The 20,251-nt window shown below is 38.7% G+C and overlaps 3 protein-coding genes across 5 annotated transcripts; 2 read left to right on the top strand and 1 right to left on the bottom strand.

Annotated features, from left to right (window-relative positions):
* Window positions 1-858: 858 nt before the first annotated feature.
* On the top strand, window positions 859-6,290 carry RB195_012391 (uncharacterized protein; the record flags this gene model as incomplete). Of its 3 annotated transcripts, XM_064194218.1 has the most annotated exons (18): window positions 859-871; window positions 1,043-1,076; window positions 1,163-1,215; window positions 1,451-1,466; window positions 1,523-1,650; window positions 1,839-2,047; window positions 2,154-2,246; window positions 2,301-2,428; window positions 2,889-2,968; window positions 3,047-3,233; window positions 3,695-3,868; window positions 3,943-4,012; window positions 4,107-4,228; window positions 4,347-4,446; window positions 4,607-4,711; window positions 5,296-5,438; window positions 5,910-6,032; window positions 6,128-6,290. In XM_064194218.1, 18 exons carry the CDS (start codon window positions 859-861, stop codon window positions 6,288-6,290), a joined length of 1,941 nt encoding a protein of 646 aa, XP_064051800.1. The 3 variants fall into 3 exon arrangements, with proteins under 3 accessions (XP_064051800.1, XP_064051801.1, XP_013300507.2); XM_064194217.1 differs by lacking the exon at window positions 859-871 and having other exon boundaries at window positions 1,061-1,107; XM_013445053.2 differs by lacking the exons at window positions 859-871; window positions 1,043-1,076; window positions 1,163-1,215; window positions 1,451-1,466 and having other exon boundaries at window positions 1,515-1,650.
* A 2,456-nt stretch (window positions 6,291-8,746) lies between these two features.
* On the bottom strand, window positions 8,747-9,038 carry RB195_012390 (uncharacterized protein; the record flags this gene model as incomplete). Its single annotated transcript, XM_064194216.1, has 2 exons — window positions 8,747-8,809; window positions 8,889-9,038. The coding sequence occupies 2 exons, from the start codon at window positions 9,036-9,038 to the stop codon at window positions 8,747-8,749; spliced, it is 213 nt and encodes a 70-aa protein (XP_064051799.1).
* A 577-nt stretch (window positions 9,039-9,615) lies between these two features.
* On the top strand, window positions 9,616-20,050 carry RB195_012389 (uncharacterized protein; the record flags this gene model as incomplete). The annotated part of the gene is made up of 4 exons (XM_064194215.1): window positions 9,616-9,644; window positions 10,047-10,141; window positions 15,996-16,080; window positions 19,825-20,050. 4 exons carry the CDS (start codon window positions 9,616-9,618, stop codon window positions 20,048-20,050), a joined length of 435 nt encoding a protein of 144 aa, XP_064051798.1.
* Window positions 20,051-20,251: the final 201 nt, after the last annotated feature.

Below are 20,251 nucleotides of genomic sequence, written 5' to 3'. Positions count from 1 at the left end.
GAAATTTGAAGAGCCCATAGTTCATGAATCGACAGTTCATAACCGGAAGTGAATGAACCTAAAATCCTCAGATCCCTAAAGCCTAAACGTTAGTCTTGGAGAATCTATGCCATATAGACTAAGGCTACGAAGAGAAATATCATAGTGTCCGATTACCATAGCACTTATTTCCTACACCTAGCTTCACTTCTAAGCGTTATAAAGCTAAACGGGAGAAGTGATGTTCTTCGGAGCAGTTATGAAATACACTGATGAATATGACTTAACAATAGCGCTGTAGGTGAGCGTCCCAAGACGAAGAAGTCGCAGATGCTTAACAACGGAACACAACACGGAGACCTTGACTCGGTTATCACATCCACTCCACTCATTCATTTATCACTTATGCATCCCACATGTAAAATTGGAACGAAACACGATTTTAAGTAAAGTTTAGTTCTTTATTTCTTGATTTAAATAACTAAATCAGTCAGTGCTCGAAGACCCAAGCATTAGTACACTCATTACAAGCTCTCTGTTGTGTAAGCTAAAGTTACCAAGAGAACAAAGTAAGCCAGAGTGTCCAGAACCAAGAACGAGGTTGAGTGCTCCAACAGCAACTACATTTTCTCCGCGATTTTGAGTGAGCACATCGAATCCATTATAAATCTCTTCTAGAATTCGAACATATTTTTGTTAGTAATGAGCGTTTTCGTTTTCGTTATCGAACACAGGCAGAGAATCGCATAGAAAAGTTGGAAACGCACAAGATAGCACCATCAAACGCGTTCCAACTGCGTTACGGTATGGAACAAATGTCAAGTCTGTGAGGAATGCTTCAAAAAACCCTGCCTTACCAACGTTCAAAGAAGTAAGGCGATGTTTCGGGGAGGTAAACACGTGATGGCACTTTTTTTTTCAGCAAAACCTATTGAGCTACAATCGAGGTCCAGTGAGGTGATCGCAATATTTGGATAGTTAGTTTTCTTAGCTAGCGCGCTCGACTTCCACTTCTTCGCTGCCGGCCTTTAACATCCACGACCTCAAATTGCACAAGTTTCAGGAAAACTTCCAAAATGTGATGTTGCTGAGTATTTGTTGGTATTATTTGTTATTTCGACTTCAGAGGTTCACCTGAAAGTTGAGTTCCAAATAGATCCTGTTTAATTATCACCTCTTTCAGAGTTTTACATCCTCACTTCCGTTATGATGCAATTGTGCCGCAGGATAAATGTTGTTTGTTAGCTTTCTTGTGTCAGACTTCCGATATTTGAGACATATTTCTGTGGCAGTGACTTTGTACATATTAAATTAAATAGAGGATGCATCGCAACTGTTCTTAGTTACACACTGTTCTTTTTGTATGCCATTCGCGTCCTTGTTTACGTTATTCGCTTTAATATCAGCACTATAGCTTGGTTTTTGTTAGTGGCTCTAGTTTCTTTGTACTTGCTTTTTTTCGTTCTTTAAGGGTCTTCTCAGACGCGGTTCGACTCTAACAGCTCTCCTACGAACGGCGTTATCTTGGAGTAAATATGAGCAGAAAAGGGCCATTGCAAAAGAATGATGAAACTGACAAACCTCTTCGAATAGCTATTGTTGAGAAGGATCGTTGCAAGCCGAAGAACTGCGGGTTGCTTTGCAAACGATCATGTCCGGTCAACAAAATGGGTGAGTATTGACTTTATTGGCTTCGAATATCCGCAGTGCTCACATAGATCAGCTACGAAGTAAAAACGTTTCACTCTCTGCTATTTTCCTAAAGTACAAACTAGTACTTCTGCAATTTAAGCTTTACGCTCGAAAATATTGTAGATTGACGAGTTCTTGATTTATTTTATCCTATGCTTAATTTCTAGGAAAGCAGTGCATTGTTGTCGAAGCAACATCTACGATTTGCGAGATTTCCGAAGTTCTGTGTATTGGATGTGGTATTTGTGTGAAGAAGTGCCCCTACGACGCTATCAAAATCATCAATTTACCGTCAAATCTAGCTAACGAGACTACACATCGCTACTCAGCTAATTCATTTAAGCTTCATCGTTTACCAACTCCGAGGACGGGGGAGGTGAATTTATGGATTATTTTTCTTGATATCATTTTGTTTATTCTCCAAACCTTCGGATGACAACGTCGAAGAGGTTAACGTTAAGTAATGATCCGTGTTCATTTAGGTACTTGGTCTTGTAGGAACTAATGGTATTGGTAAATCTACAGCTCTCAAAGTGTTGGCTGGAAAATTGAAACCAAACTTGGGAAAATACGATGTAAGCTTTTTGTATCTTTCTAACATCTTTGTTAGTTAAAAGTCACATATTCAGGCCCCACCGGATTGGCCTAGTATTCTGCAATATTTCCGTGGATCTGAGCTTCAGAACTACTTTACGAAAATCCTCGAAGACAATCTTAAGGCAGTTGTGAAACCGCAATATGTCGACCAAATTCCAAGGTGCACATGCCAATCAATGATTGTGTAAAAAAAGTCCTAGGAAACATAATCTCGTTTATTTTCTCCGTCGGATATCCTAGTGCGGAACACCACTTGAAACCTTTGAAATATTTTCGCTTCGCAACATTGACTTGACCATTAACATGCAGGAAGAACAGAAAGGAAGTCAGAAAAAAGTCTGCTTCATACTTTTTACGCGGAATTTTGAAGGTTGTTAGTATGGAAGTAGTCTACTTTAAATCTATTGGTGCCTGTTCTGATCCTACGAAAGTGCCTTTTTTAAAAACTTCTTTTGAGTGTTAATTGTCCATGTTCTCAAATAAACGGATATTAGAAATCTTATTTGAAATCCGTCTTGTGGCAGCTCTTGGGAAATTTTGTATTCATCTTTTGAAAATGTTGTGTATTTGAAGTATTTTTAGTAGAAGTAGATTTGATTTTTTAGTTTCTTCAATTTCAGAGCAGCAAAGGGTACTGTAGAGTCGCTTCTATCCAGAAAAGCTGACAAGGGTAATCGAGAGCAGGTTCAGCGTGATATGGGTGGGATCATGTTAGCTCTCATTTTTTGCCTCAATTCTTGGACTGTATTTTATGTTACTTCCTCATTCGTGACTTCAGAACTTGATGGACTGTTGCAACGTCAAATTGAGCAGCTTTCTGGGGGAGAGTTACAACGATTCGCGATTGCTATGTGCTGCATTCAGAAAGCGGACGTCTATATGTTCGATGAACCGTCTTCGTATCTAGATGTAAAGCAACGTCTACGAGCTGCTTCACTGATTAGAGATATGGTAGCGGCGAGCACGTAGGTTTATGAAACTCTTCCTGGAAATCTTCTTGCTATCGTTGTGTACAGTGCGAGAAATTTCTTGAAATTTGACTGCTAGCGGTGAAGAGCTTCCGGGTATGGTTGAATTTTCTTAAAAATAGCCACAAATAAATGCGAAAACCTCTGGCTGATCTCTCTTAAATTTCTGAAAATCCCTATTTATTCGTAGGGTATTAATTAGGCACTTTCTACTCTTGATTTGCCGCTGGTTTAACAATAGTGAATCATTTGGACCTCTCTCCTTCAGGCTTTTGAGGAAATATTGCCGGGTAACAAACGAAATCAATGTTCTAGAAAGTTCCGTAAGCGGTTGCTGTTCTCTCTTGAAGCCATATTTTCTGCTGAAACTAAATCCAGTGAAGAATAGACGTGTATAGCATAAACTTAGGTCTTCACAGTCAAGTCGTTTTTTTTTCCTTAGAAATTAATTTTCTCAGATACGTAATCGTGGTGGAACACGACCTTGCTGTTTTGGACTACCTCTCTGACTACATATGCTGTTTGTACGGTGTACCCGGTGTTTATGGTGTAGTCACTTTGCCCTCCGGAGTGCGAGAAGGGATCAACATGTTTTTGGATGGTTTTATTCGAACAGAAAACATGCGGTTCCGGTCAGTTCTATTTGAGGTTTCCGGGCAAAACAACTTCCGAAATCAAATCACATACACCACTTTGTGTATTACAGTGATGATAAACTGTGCTTCAAGGTGTCTGAGCAACTAGATGAAGTGATAAAGCGTACGGGTAACTTTAAGGTTAGTAGTTAATCCGCTTAGACTTATTGAGGTCGACTGGTAAGTTTTGTGAAATTGTTTTTGGATTTTTGAGTTCATACGAATTCGCTTGTAGTATCCATCTCTCTCGAAGAACCTTGGTTCATTCAAACTTAACGTGGAAGCAGGTGATTTCTCAGACTCAGAAATTATTGTTATGCTTGGAGAGAATGGAACTGGAAAAACAACTATGATCAGGTACAAAATTGTTTTTCGGGTGTTGTTTGTTTTTGTTGTTGTTTCATTTTGCTTTGCGTTTTTGGCTTCTGTCTGAAGTAGATTACTCGCTAATGAAGAAATGCTATGCAGTTTTTAGGATGTTGGCAGGATCGCTGAAGCCAGATGAAGAAGTGGAGATGCCTAACATGACTGTTTCTTACAAGCCACAGAAAATTAGTCCTAAGTATGAGAATATTGTGAGTGTGTAGATTTTTTGTTCGCAGGTGCTGCTAATTTTTGTATTCTACTTCCACATAATTGTTTTCCTAGCATATTTGCTGCATCACCATTATTAGTGCGATTGCTCCTATTTATACGGCTAGAAATTTTCAAAACATAAACTATAACCCTTTGTAGGTTCGGCATATGCTCCACGAAAAAATTCCCAACATGTACATGCATCCACAATTTAAGTCTGATGTAATGAATCCACTTATGATGGATCAGCTTATGGACAGAGAGGTATTATTATATCCAATTAATTCATTTCCATTTCTTCCACTCTCCTTCTTTGTAACTGGTTTACGGTGACTTTTTTTGTTAAAAATGAAAGTGGCATTCTAGATAAGTAGTTGAGCGATAGAACAGTCAATGTCATTCGAGTGGAATAACTTACAACTGTGCAAAATTTGCTGATGAATTCTATTTATTTCTGGAAAGAAAGACATGTGTAGATAACCACAAATTTTGGCTCCTTGGTAGTGAATTGTGACGTCTCTCTTCTTCAGTTTGTTGGGTCGCATCAGCTGCATTGGTAAAAAACGTGCTAACTATACGGTTCAGTATTAAGAATTCTGTAATTTTGTGACGTCTGATCGTTTATTTCGGCAACCTGACTACCATTTTCGCCTAAGACTGGAATTCCACGAAAATGTTCACATGGTCATGTTCAGCATTGGCAAATTTGATCACTCAGGAATTTTACTTCCAAGATCACTTTTGATTTACTACGTACTAGGGAGAGCTTTTTTCCCTCTAGACTGACATGGTTAATCCGAAAGAAAACGATTACTAGTGACTTTTTGACATTGTAGACTTGTTTCTAGGTTCAAACCCTTTCTGGTGGTGAACTTCAACGTGTTGCTCTGGTGCTGTGTTTGGGAAAAACCGCTAGTGTATATCTCATCGATGAACCATCCGCTTATCTCGACTCAGAACAGCGTCTTCACGCGGCAAAAGTCATCAAGAGGTTGGTTAGCCACTTTTTTGAAAATTATTTCTCGTTTTGTTGGATGGATGTTTACAGTTTTACATGTTTTACAGTGCACTTTTACATGTTTTTATCTCTTCATTACTTAAGTTCATGTATTTGGTGATGAGATTATGAGCCATCACGAAAGGTTTATATGGCAGCATGACGAGCGTTAAAAGGATTTTTTTTAAACTCAAGTATGGGCTGCTTTTTTATCCAAAGATGAGATTTTTCTATAGGACGTTAGAAACTTCGTGACGCATCACATCACCCATTCTTTAGTTTTATTGCTGCAGGATTCATAGTTGTTTTCAGAGGTTTTGTCACTTATTAACATGAACAATGTGAGTCAATTCTGAGAAGAATCTTTCGTTGTTTCCTCAATTCTTCTTACTTCGCTGCGGAGAGATTGCTTGAAAATTTTCAATGCATTTGCAAATGCTAATTTGTGAAAGGAAGATAGTTTAGATTTATTATGCATGCGAAGAAAACAGCATTCGTTGTGGAGCACGATTTCATTATGGCTACATACCTCGCTGATCGTGTTATTGTCTTCGATGGAGAGCCTTCTGTACAAGCTACAGCCAGGAGGTATGTTTGAGGCGTTTTGCAGAGAATGGATATTGGTTTGTATCATTTATCGAGACTTTTGGAGTTGTTGTCTAATATGTTCTTATTTCTTTTAGGCCACAGAGTCTTCAGGAAGGTATGAATCGTTTCCTTGAAATGCTCGAAATCACATTCCGTCGAGACACAGAATCGTACCGACCAAGAATTAATAAGAAAGAATCAATCAAAGACATTGAACAGAAGAAGAGCGGCCAGTTTTTCTTCCTCGACGAGGCTTAGGTACTTCTCAAAGGTTGCTAAGAGGATTTTTCGTTCATTCTACATTCTACATTCGTTCATTCGTCAAATCATCGAAATGTACGCTGTTGGCAATATGCAAAATATACGCTGTTATATATAATATATGCTGTTAAGATTTCTTAGTTCTTGTTCAAGTATCATTGTTCTTTTTTTGCTTCTGGAGAGTCTTTATTTATATTTTTATATTTCTGTTAATTAGATTGCTGACGGTTCCTTTCGACTGTGTTTCGTATGAAGTGGGTGGTTCTTTGGAGACACTTTATCATCTGCTGCTCATGTCCAAATGGTTTATACCTTGCAGTTCGCGCGCGCAACTTGACGACTTAAGTTTCCTTCTTATTTTTTTTGCGTGTACAACTCTTTTTTTGAGTGAGTAGTTAGATGGCTAGTAGATTTGCTCTCCCGTGCCTTCCTTGCAGTCCCCTTAGAAATATTTTCGGCGTATATGTGTCTACTTTTTCTGTTGGTAGTAAGACTCAGATTCCTTCTGCTTCATTGTCTTATTTTTTCCTTATTAGTTCTGTTACTTATCCAAAATCAGCCTTTGTATTAACTAGGTAGACAGTTACGGTATTTTCCGAGGGGGTTGTATGATTTGAAGGATCCTTTATTGCTGGGCAGCGATGAGGAACTAAACCAACATGGACTGATATTTTTCAAAGAAGGGGAGACAGCTTGTGAAAGCTAAGATTTGGTTGACGTTGTTTTCCCAATGTTTTTTACATATCGATCGTCTTCAGTTCTAGGTATACTGGAATTCACCCTGTGTTTAAAAGCCCGTTGTTATCGTACTTTCCTATAAACTTTCTCGCTTTTCGAACCGTCAGCTGTTCCTTAGATTTCAATTTCATGTTGATTTATTGTTTTAGTGGTGTTTTCGGGATTCGTCTGTTGAATAAAGATCTTTTCTTGTTAGCAATCACTGTTTGTTTCTTAACAATGTGTGCTTTGCTACTATCAGTGTGTTTTTGCTGTGTTAAATACTTACTAACTGACGAGGATTCCTTATTTTTGTGGACTAGAAGATGATGTGCACTTCCGCGGTTCGTCATTTTTTCACGGTACAGCACTACGTCGTTTTGCTTCAAAGGTCCCTTAACCAACAGTGCAACCACTACTATGATGATATTATCTTATACAGCGATTTATCATTGTTAAAATAATCCTTGTTTTTTTTTTTATCTTGGCAAGATGTAAATTAATGTTCGAAAAGAGAAAAAAGAACTCATAGTTCTGACGGAAATGCTGCTTTGGGGAGGTTCACGTGGCTCACATTGCGGCAGTATTAGACACAGTAAGATATCGGTGCTTATATAAGAATGATGCGGTGGTACTTACAGATTTACATGTAAATCTAGTGCAGAATTTTACTCAATGTTCACGTTATCCATTCTTTCCTGCAAGACGCAAATCCGTCTCCATATGTAATGACAAAGTTTACCTCATAGTGCTTCAGCCGTGATGTAATCAGAAATAATGCATGAGCAGGCACTTCGATTGTTTTTCGAATCGAATTTATCGAAAAACGACCATTTTTCATCTCAGATTGGTTTGGTGGATTCTATCCTGCTAGAGACCGTACCTAAGTCAACTCACCAAAGAAATTAGTGAGAATAATCATGGAGTTTTTAGCATGTGTAGGCATCAATTACGGTAACACAGTCGGTTTTTGTCATTGTGTCGAAAAAAATCGCTCTTTCATTAGAACAAGAATGTGCTTATTGAAATACATTACTGAGCTACCGCAGGTATTCTAAAACTTGCAGCTCATTCTTTGCGCTATTATTGTAAGCTATTATCGCTATTATTTGCTATTATTCATTGTTGTAAACAATTCACTTAATTGTTGATGCTATTGTTTTATGTGATACCTTGGTAAGAATTAAAAGTGATATGAGAAAGAGCTAGCGAAAATCCTTAACTAACAAAAAAAATCGTTGGCCATCAAAGGCGTTCCACTCCTACCAGTGCCCTGCAGCAGAAATGGCTATGCTTTGGTATGTTTCCGGCGCCTGCTGTTTATTTTCTCTTAGATTTTTTTCGAAACTGGTTCAATGGTCTCTGTGATACAACTCAATACGTCTCCTAAAAGCACCAGCTAAAATCAACTAAGGATTAAACGCAGCATTTTCATGCTAACATCGTTCCCGTTGGGATTACTTGTTCATGACGTAAGTAAAGTAACTTCATTGCACATACTTCAAAGGAGCAATTTCTTGACAAAGAGAAAAAAAAAAGTGATGCTGAAATGGGATCAAACGTTCCGATATCGATTGACGCGGAAGAGGTCGGATTGTTTCTCTTCGTCTAAATCGGCCAACGATTGCTCCTTCCCTACAAAAGCAATACCGTCATCGAAACTCACACGGTAACTTATGTAAAAACTTCCGGTCATCAATATTCACTTCCATGTTATCCGAACCCAATTTTCGTATTTAGTTCTCGAGAATGACGTTAGATTTTATTTGAGTGTAGACTGCATCGTGCATGTCAGACCCCTACGTTTATGTCAATCATTATGTTATTATAGAATGAGGAAAACGTGATTGGGAAGTTTACATCTAGCTCTTAAAGTACCTTAATAAATTCAGCAGGACGCATTGATTGTCTACGCTTTCTATTATCTTTTCTTCGTGAAACGAATCGAAAACCTTTCTTAACTAAGGGAGGTTTATGCGATTTCATCAGTCCTTCGCGGGTGCACGGGGTCACCTCATTAAGTGTCATTAATTGACGCCTAAGGTGTTTTTGGTGACGTTAAGTCCTGAATAAGTAGGCAGATTTCTCCTCTTATACATGGATAATCCATTCCCTATCCATCAGTGGAAAGAATTCAACATCGAAAATTACAACGGACACGATATTCAATGAACGGATGTGAAGCCGAATGATTTCTCATAGCAACTTAACTAGGGATACGTCAGAGAGTCCCTCGTTTAGTTGAGTACGCTGTACTATTAGAACTTATAGCGAATAATCATCAGAAGCAAAAATCACCAGATACTGGGAGGTACTTGAAAAAAAAAATAGCAGGAAATCAATGAGTGATTTATACATGGGAGGTTTGATAAGAATTTGAAACTGAATTTGAAGAGGATCTGATGCAGAATATTGGAACATTGCATTACAGAGGGAACAACATCATTTTTAGAAAAATTCATCTGAAAAGAAATTCATAGAGGCAATAGGAAAAGTTTCAAATGAAGAGGAAGTAGTAGGAAAAGTTACGTAAGACGTAAAAGAGATTTGTACGATTGATTGTGGCTTATGACCGACTGGCAAACTTTATGACCGAAATAGGTCAATGATAAGCTCTTGTGCTGGAGCGAGAAGGTTTGGAGGTTCAGTTTGGAGTTCAAGTTATTGATGGGGTCTAAGACAAGTGCCATCACAAATTTTGAATACTGTAGAACCATTCTTTCCCCCCCACCTTCCCCTTATGTATCGTACTGTAGTTGACTTCGTTCAATTTGAGATGGTTCAGCTCTCTTTTATTGCACTTTTGGATATTACATTCTTTGTCGTATCTTCTTCAGAAATTATCTTATTTCTAGGAACGATTAACATCGTGTGTTTTTGTGCTGTTGTCTTTTTTGCTTTATTAGGTTTATTGAGATGCTGCCGAGGATGCTTATTTCGGTTAGATTGAACACCGTTTTTTAGTGGAACTGAACGCCCATATCCAACTTATCTAGCGGCTTCGTATTGAGTTTGGATTGAGTTCAATTCCTTCAGCTCTCTACGGGAATTCTCCCTTTTCAAATTCGAAGGGCCCATTGCTCAAAGAATTGCTCTTTTATCCGTCGCGTCGCTCTTCTTCGCTGTCGCTGGTGGGTTTCTGTTGCTACTTTTATGTTTCTACTTGTTTTTTATTGGTTTCACATCGATTGTTTTTCCCGAAATGTCATCTATCTTAACGAATTTGCTGAGTCCTTGACATTGTTATGGTGTGTAATTTAATTCAGTTTGTCTGCTTGAGTTCTCGAACAAGCAAGATTGAGATGACTAACAGAGAGAAAGAGCAAGGAATTTCTTAGCGTTGTTTTACTCTTTCATTTGTGCTTTTTGATTTTATCGGCGAAATAAATTTAAATGTTTGTTTGAGGAGATGATCACCTCTCTGTACTCAACCGTTCCTACAATGCCTTTTCATCGTTTTCGTAAAGTCGTTCTCGAATGGACATCTTATTTCTCAAAGAGAATTCTTAGCAATTTGCATCCATACATCACTGATGATGTTGGGAGGATCGCGGCTTTACCGTAACATCGTCTTCAACCCCCACAACTACTGAGTTTTTTTTTTGTAGTTTTCTTGACGGAAATCCAAAAAGTAAGTGTGAAGACACTTTAATCACCTTCCATCACTACACTTAAGATGCGTTCTGCGATGGATTATCGTGACGCTGTTTAGTCCCGTGCCAGTCGGTTTCCTTTTGCATCTTCTCCTACTGATTACATCGCGAAATTCCAGTTACGACCCATTAAAGAACGGAAAGTTTACTCGCAATGATAATTTGTTACTATCCTTTTTTGTTGTTAGTGCATTCCACTCTGTCACTTCTCGAAAACGAATTAAATTAAGAGTTATCAGGAGAATCGTGATCGATTGTCCACTCTTTATTTTCTAAAAGAATCTTTATCGGTTCTCGGTAGATGTTACTTCCTTTCGCGAATACGTGACGGTCTTATCATTCCTCTTTCGGTTTTGAAGATTTCTTTAACAGTGAAAAAGACTAGGTGGAGGTTCAAATTCCATTTAGTTTTTTTCACTTTTAAATAATCCTAAGTCCTAAAGAATTCAAAGAAACTACTCCAATCCAAGTTACTGCTTGTGAATAGAACTATCAACTATCAGTTCATTTGTTCTTATATCAACCACAAGGATTCAACTATTGGCTCATAATAAGAAATTAAATAGTATGAGTATCACTTGAAACTTCATCTTGTTTGTATTTTCGAGTAACTTCTGACTGTAACTGCCATCTGCTTATAGTCATTAAAACTGTGGAAAACGGCCTCATGTGGTCATCTTGCGATGAGGTTGTTTCTGTTTATTTCTCATATTTCTTTTATTGAGTGGAAAGAGATTAAAATATTATATGTGAATATTAGAGCTTTTTTTACCCAGTGATTTTACTCCAGTTACTTTATTTGGTGTTTTAACATCTCTGTTTAATCGTTCTCCCTTTTTGTACTCAAATTTGCGATAAGAGTCGACCGTCGTAAAGTTTTTTTTTTGTGATGATTGTTTTTAAAAAAACACATTAATTACTGATCTAATGTTCTAGTCAGGACCTGCGAATCTTGAATTTCATGTTACTCATCGCTATTCCTTGATCCGAGGAATTAATTATTACCGATTTCTCCTTAGAAATGAGAGAAACACTTCGATATTACTCAAGGCATACTTTTGTGGAATCTCTTCTTTATTAAACGGAAGAAACTGTCGAGAATTTCATTTTCGCCCACTCTTATGTACTTCTTTTCGTGTTTATGAGTAATTTTAAACGAGCGGTTCCACCCGCCATCCTTGTACAGTTTCAGTGTTCTTTTTATGCCTTTGATTTAAACATTATGTTTGCAGCAAGCAGATAGCTTTATTGAAAACCTGTTCAGTTTCAGCTTGTAGAATTGATGTATTACTGAAGTGTTGAGCATCAGCAAGACCAGTTAATGGCTGGAAATTTCCTGGGTTGATTCTCTTCCTCCCCAGTAGTAGGTGAGCTTCCAGATATGGCTTGCAGAGTATCATTAAAACGCAAAAGAAAATGCCGAACGCGGCAAACCTTCACGTAATTGAAGGCAGCATACCACGAATCTGACGTGGTGAGGGAATGCGAGGGAAAAGCTGGAGATGGGGTTATAGATTGTGGGATGAGGGGTGGTTTCGGTCATTTTTCTCCAATCTTTTCCGTCGTAAAAAGACGGCCTGGGAACCGCTTTATTTCCTACGAGGTACGTTAGAACGCTCCTCTATGTGCATGTTCGGGTCCTCTCAGCAACCCATTCATTGGTTTCATTTGAATAAGCGGTGAGAAGACATCAATGGTCTCCGACCGCTCACACTCGGACGCGGCGCGTGCACAAGGATGACGTCATCGTGGAACGATCGTGAAAACGACGATTTTAGTTGCAACGCGACGAAAAACATTTTTACATTGTCTTTTTTCACGACGATTAGGTAGAGATGAGCGGAAGCAACTCGGATCCTGAAATCTACAATCTCTTCCCGCGGATTCCCTCACCCCGTCAGATTCGTGGTTTGCTGCCTTTAACACGCACGCATTGTGGTAATGTAATTATCAATGCTATTCACGCGTTTCTCTATGCATATATGTTTAGTATTGCCAGATTGGTTGTTATTTGAAGAATCACTGAATTCATTGCATGATTTTGATGCGTTTCCGCCACGAAAAGGACTGCGCCAGGCCCCACTGACAATGAGTTTGCTGACTTTTCCTAACTATCCTGACATAGACAAATTTGTTTTTTTTCCTTTTTGGTGCACTATTTATGTATGCGAATAAATAAATAAGTAGTAGTGCCAAAGGGACCTGAGTAACAAAGGGGATGTTTTCTTTGTGTATTTTTTAGTGCCAGGATTAAAAGCGCTCTCCTTTTTAGAGTCGTCCGCAGACTCTTGGAAACGAAAGGATAGCATATAATCATTACTTGCTCTGATTTGACTAGTATAACTTCCAAAATGCATGTGTCTTGACGTACCCCCTATCCCAAATGGCTCGAATAACTATAAGTTTAACTTTTCGTAGAATAGTCTAGTTTTTTTTTCACTGTGTAATGAATCCTAGCTGACCGCAGAACCCTAATGAAATCAACAGTTTTTAGTATTCTAGACACTTCAAACGAATTCGATTACAATTTCTGCGGTTCGATTAAAGGGAAAAATCATTCGCGTCCTTCACGCGATATAATTTGATCACATTTTGGGGTTGAGTTCAACAACTGCAGGTCGAATAACTGGAAAGAGCTTTATTTGACCACAAAGTGTAGACAGGTAAAGGTTTGAACTCCTCATCCTCCTTTTCGTGCACCATGTGCACGTCTTTCTAAGTGGTATATCCTCGTAAAACTGAATTTCTACGGCTATCAATGTTTAACAATGCATCAGAGTGGGCATCTGGTCACGATAATGAGGAACTGAGCGATGAAGCTCGTCCTCGTTGCGTGCTACGAACGAATATGACTCAAGGGCATTCATTCATGGATTTCCGGTTACGGGAACATTCATGGATTTTTCGCGTACACGTCTTTTCAAATAGTTTCTTTTCTGCGAAATCATCAATGTAGAATGTTGATTTTATAGGGAAGTAGTCACTAGTAGCATACCAGGTTGCGATGTGGGATTTTCTGCCTTTCCAAAAGAAAATTGGATTAAAAAAATGTAGTTTCTCCTAAATAACCCTCTATTTTCATTAGTTTGGTGAGATGTGTCTCCTTTGCGGAAAATATCAAGTGTGAAAAATTTAGACTCGGTCGAATCGTGTCTAGCGGTGATGTTTGCAACATGAATTACTCTGATAATAATCTAGAGGTCGAAAGAAACAAGATATGCCGTGCACTCGAACTATTCACGGTTTCCGAAATGAAAACTCTTGTGATGACGTAAATATTTCAGTAACTTCCGCAATATCTGTTATAGTCAACAATCGACAGTAAGGTTTAGTCTTTTGCTTATCATGAAATATTCCTTATCTTCCCTTCAACTTATTTTTTCTACAACATACCTTTTCTTTCAAGTTTCTTTTTCTTTTTCTTCTTCTCTTTTTTCTTTTTTCTTTTTTCTACGTTGCGAAAGAGAAGCAGAAGATTTTGCGAAAGTGTCCGTTCGTAAACCCTGATTTTAATAGGATTTTTTAACAGTGTAATGAAGCTGTTTGTGTTTTTTTGTGTGGAAATGGCCTCCCACTGTATCATGTGATGAAAAAGCATTGTAAATAATAACCGTTTCCGTCTATTTTTCTTCTTCTTGTTAAAATTTCCCTGGTTGCTAAGTTTTCGTAACCGGTCTTTTTTTTTTCCAGAATAGAGCATATCGTGTCTCTTTATGAAAGCCATAAATCCTGGCTCCAGGACAGCAAATGAGATTTGAATCTCTTGTCGCTAGGCAGTTTCATCATTAGTTTCAGAGAAATGAGATCGTTGAGGTTCGAAAGTGTTCCGGCTGGGAAAACGGGTCCTGAAATTTTTATCATGTTTTTTTTCTCTTTTTCTCCGGTGATGTCATATTCTCATTGGTGAGAGCTTGTAGAAAATATGTACTACCGTAATAGGAATCATAGTATGTGGTTTTTTCACGCGATATGGTAATGAGAGCTGGATATTCTGGAGGTAGGGAGGGGAAGCGCCATTTTCTCGTGCTGGCCACTTCATCGGTGGTTGACGTCAAGGTTAGAATCGCAAAGTTGTTTACTGTTAAGTCCTGTTTCGATGCATATTTTATTCGTCGTCCCTTGTTCTTTTTTTCTGGATATGAGTGAGTCTTCAGGATTTAGCAACATTGAATTTTTATCTGGTTCTGCTGCGATAGCATTGACGATACGTGCTTTCCGAACAAATTCAAGGGAGATTTTGATTTCTGTCATTTTTAGAGGGGTAGAGTTGTTGGCGCGATAGAGAGGAGCCGGACCCTCCTCAGGTGAAGGGGATCCAGGGTATCCAGTTGAAGTGATGAGGATCCCTTGGTCAACCGTCGAAAAATGAAGATGGTTCCTTCTCCATCCGTCCAGAAGTGGAGAGGGTCGGAGCACCGGCTCCGGCTATCACATGTATGAAGCGGACTATCTGAATCAAAAAGTTATTGGAGACGCAACGTAACGATCTGAGATGTAAGATACAATGTGTCATTGTTCATTGTGCCGCTCGGCGTATTTTAACAATTCTGAACTTTTATTACACGAATATTCCAGAAAACGACTGTTTATTCTAAGAATACATAGTCCTAGCAAATAAATGCTGACAAGTTTGGTATATGTCTTTGCAAATGAGGATCGTCTTATTCTGACTTTCTTCTGTAAAAGCGGACAACATTTATTAATTTTACCTTCTTATATTTATTCTTTCTTTTTGGTTCAACAATTGCTTTCACTTTCTTTTTTGGGTGAAATATTTTTTGTTTTCTATTCTCGTAATATTTTGTATTACTTATACTTATTACTTATTTTTAAATTTATTTATTTACCGCGTTTAAAATTTCATTCTTCATAACTGTAAATATTTTTTAAAATAGGTGCTTTTATCAGAGTAAAAGATCTGGCCCTTTCACTTAAAGACATAGCTAGATGACCCTCTTCTCCCAAACTGAACACCTCATCCGTAAGAAAAGGAATGAAGTATGTAATAATAGAGAGAGTAGCGGTCACCGAAATGAAGAGATTGATGAAAATTCGAAGAAAGTGCAACGTTCTTTCACAAGCAATAACAGGACGGAAAAGGAAGACTCATGTGAGAAATAGGAATGAGAAAAAATGGGAAGAATCAGCGAGTTCGGGTAATTTATTGCTGGATGCGACCACAACTGGCACTGTTCATTCATTCATTCATTCATTCATTCATTCATTCATTCATTCATTCATTCATTCATTCCATGTAGCAGAAATCCGCCTCTGAACCGCTGTTGCTTCAATTAATCGAATACATCCTTGTTGGAAATGTGAGCTGTTCCAGGATCGCCGCACACAACTCGAGCAAATCTTCCTGATCTTCATAGAAATGGGCAGCCAATAGCGAAATATTTGGATCTTATTATAAGGTACATACTTCTCTTCTCACAGAAACGAAACGAATGGAAAATTTCTAGTTCACGAACGAGTGAATTCATCAAATTTGCAATAATTTTATGTGGTTCTTCGAATTCTTAAAGTATTAGGAATGATTCATTGTTCATTCGTTGAACAAGTCGCTTCCACTACAAACATTTGTCTTTCGTTGAACTTTATTATTTACAAAGATTTGGACTTTTTTGTGAGAAATCTTCATGGAATGCATTATTTATTGTTGGATGAGTGATGCTTATCTCGTATTTGTCATTTCTGCTTAGCTGTTTCTTCTTGAAAGGTTTAGGAATTTATTGTGTAAGTCTTTCTTGTCCACCGAGGAGGTATTGTCCTCGTAGAGATTTATTTGAAAAAAAAAACAACTATGAATCGGATTAATTTGAGGTTTTATGACTTTACTGATCAGATCTTAACTCTTCTCGTAGTAATTTACCCTTCCCTCAAAAAATGTCATTTAAACGTTACTGACTCGAGAAGAATTCACGTAAAGATAGAATAGCAATTTTAGACAATTTTCTCGTAACTCACTCCTAAATAACTGCATGGAAACCACTTCTTTTTTGGCCACGTTTACCTTTAACGTGAACTGACATTTTAGTGATGCCAGTGGAAAAGTTTTCAATAATTGCCACTTGTTTCTGGTCCTCTCTGCCATTTTCCTACGTAATCAACAAACAAACTCTTCATTTTTAACTCGCCGTTCGCCTCTAGTATTCTTTTAGTCATGCATGTTAAAGGAATCCCCGCAAATCTGATGTGGTAGGGATTTCAGGTGGAGTATTCGTATACGGAATCGTAGATTAAGAAGAGGAGGGTGATACTGTCCATTTCTTCCTAATTGCCGTAAAAAACGGTCTGGAAGACATGGCTTCGAGCGTTCCGGCGCGCTGTTTTCTACAACGGGTTCGATTGGAGCGCGCCAGCCGTGTGCACACGCCGCATCTTCCGGACCGTTTTTTACGGCAATTAGGGAGAAATGAACGGAATCACCCACCTCTCCATGATCTAAATGCCGTATACGAATGCTCCACCTGGAATCCGTACCACCTCGGATTCGTGGGATGATGCCTTTAATATCTGTACGTGTGATATTTATAGCAACAGCGGAGATCTCCATTTTGAATTTTATATACCCTCCATGGATCGAGAAGAGCTCTTACCTAGAGCGCAATAAGCACTAAGATCTTAACGAATAAATACGGATAATTCCCTGAGCAGTAATTCACCGATGTTGAGTGGATCACCGCTCTATTCTCCCTAGTAACCCATAAAAAGACGCGTAAAGCATACTTCTATGATTTCGTCTCTCTAACGATGCAACTTATTACGGTTAATAGGGCTAGAGGAATCATCAACGCGTCTACAATTGTGCGGATGGGACAGCGTCAGCTGCTTATTTCAACCATATAGAGGAGTTTGAGTTGGATTGCGAACGTTAGAAGACGACGCAGTTGCCCGTGTTCCATCGCGTAATAAGTTGCACCGTTGGGGAGACAGAGTCACACAAGGGCACTCGCCCTTTTTCTGGATGATTAGTGGGAATTGGGGGTAACTACGCTCATACTCCTGGACTATCCGTATCTATTTGTGGAAAAATCTCAACGTCGTTGGTGACACGCTGGATTTAAGAGTCATTGCGGAATTTATCGCGAAAAAAGCCGGGAACGTTTATCTTTTGAAAAAGATGTACTCCCTAAAGAACGCATTCCTTGGGGCTTCCTTCAAAAATTACGTTCCGTTGAGAGAATTCATGATTTTCACGCTAATTCTCATTGCTGCGCTTCTTTTTTTAAGGAATAGATCACAGACGTCTGCGAGACAGAGCAACATTTACACGTTCAACTTCTCTCTACAGAATTGCATTAAAAACAGTCAAAGGCTGGAAGTAAAAATGAAAACTGATCAATAAACTATACTAGCAGAAGATTCCTTCCTGAGGTATTTTTCCCAGAATCTTTTTCCTCAATTTTTTTTTCCCAGTGCAATGATTCCGTGAAGTTCCTTTTTTTAAGCTGCTAATATGGAAAGAAGGAAATGCGTGTTAGAAAAAGACCACGATAGAAAATGGAGCAATATTTCTTTTGCACGCACGTACGTGACTGAAAATGTTCATGTGGCGATTATGTGCGTTACGTTAAGGTTACTACGTCAACGATCACTTTCTTGTGCGATTCCCAGGTCTCCATATCTCAAAAGAAAGTCCTAAATAAGCCTTAATCGATCGATTTCCCTATTTTTTTTAATGGGAATATTTCGACGAAGAAATTTTGCAAAAGTAAAAAGTCAATCTAACGGCTTTTGATGATCACGAATACAGAATTTTGTTTTTAACGCAGTTCCTAATTTTCCCTAGAAAAAGGAAATTATTGATCATCTATCAAAAGTTTGATGATATTTTCTATTGATTTTGTTGATTATTCTGGCGTTGATGTTGAGAGGAACGATTTGTGATTGGTGATTCCATAAGAAAATGAATGTTGAATGTGTAAGTGTACCATTAGGAATACATTGCGTTGTGCTAATGACAAGCTGTTGAATAGGGAAGCAACGCTACAGTAGTTACTGTAGCCATGTATGAGCGTAACCATCCATTCCATCTAAACCCCGTCGCATCTTATCTTTTTCTTCTTCCTCATCTCAGTTCAGCATTAATCCCATCTGTTTTTTTTTTCTTATACAAATTATTTCTGTTTTATAAGAATCTTCGTACCTCGGGGGCACATCGATTTCCGTTCTTTCATCCTTCTTTTTCTTTTTTTTTCATAATTGCACGAAATTTGTTCGAAAATGCAGAAACATAGCTAACAATTATGGTCAACACCATATCGTCCGCATGCACTGTGCCGTAGATCCATTGTTTTGACGCTAATCCGTCGTACTTCCCGGCACTCGTCGGTCGTTTTAGCCGAGAGGGAGAGGGAAGGAGATGAGAGTCGGCGCGAAATACAAACCGAATGCTCGCCATCTTATCATGTTTGCATTGCTCTTACGACTTTGACGGCATTGTTATGCAATCAGTTCTCGTTTTGAACGTGCTCTGTTCACGTCACATATGAACGATTTCTTCGACTTTTCCGTGTAGTGTTTCCCTAATTGCTACTGCTTAACCGTTGATCATCCTGATTTTAAGGCACATCAAATCAGTCTGTGGTTTTTCTAGATTTCCAAAGGTCGCATTCGCCATCCTCGCCTTTACTCCTTGAATTCCACCGTGACTGAACGCTGAAGGCTTATTCTCACAAGTTCATTTTCCCATGTTTCGCACTTTTTTTGTAAACCGCCTTTGCGGTTGTTTATCTTACGTACTTCATCGGCTTATCGGCCCAAGAGTGTCTTCGTTTTCTAGAGTTTTCTAGAGTTTTTCTAGAGTTTTTCAACTCGCCAGCAGAAAAAAAAAAACGTTCCCAGCTCCGATGAGATGTTACGGTTACAAACTTGCATGATATTTACAGAACGACATAGTCTTTCTCTCGGTCTTTGAGGCTCCCTGCATGAGCTCTGAGACTTTGACGTTTTAGAAATGGGCGACTCTCTGAAATCAGGGGATTTTTTTTCATTATTGTATGACTAGAGGAAAACACATGAGTGGACTGTTGAGTTCCGGTGCTCTGAAGACAAAGTAAGCTCATAGCTGGTTCGCAACTTTCTACCGAAGTGGACAAGAGGTGAAACTTGTTTTTTGGATTCCACACCCAGCAGATCCAGTCACATGATTGCAGGCTTTCGCCCGGATCTGCTGGCCGGACACAAGCTGTATGTACACAGACACATATCCAAAGACGTATGAACATGCGTTACGGTATAGAAAAATTATGGGTCAATCGTGAAAAGCGAAAGAAAAGGGAAGTCCTCTCATGGATGCATCTTTGTGTCTCGGATTCGGCTCAATGTCGCCTCCGGGTCCGCACTGAACAGCTCCCTCACGCTCGGCGATGTCGCGAATAACTAGTTGGGATCCTTCTTGGGAGGGAAATTCACGGAAAATCGCCTCTGCAACAAAAAAAAAACTCCCTTCTTTTTTGATTTATCTTATGTAATTCTTGGTTAAAATTAGTGGCCCTGAAGATGATGGTTATAACGAAAAATATTGAAAGGAAATTTCTGAACGTGTAGAACATTTGCTGATTCCTTCGCGAAATATTCCCG

The sequence above is a fragment of the Necator americanus genome, chromosome III, assembly GCF_031761385.1.
Source record: "Necator americanus strain Aroian chromosome III, whole genome shotgun sequence".
Classification (NCBI taxonomy): Eukaryota; Metazoa; Nematoda; class Chromadorea; order Rhabditida; family Ancylostomatidae; genus Necator; species Necator americanus.
Note: the sequence above shows the minus strand (reverse complement) of the source record. Positions and strands in the feature narration are given on the sequence as shown.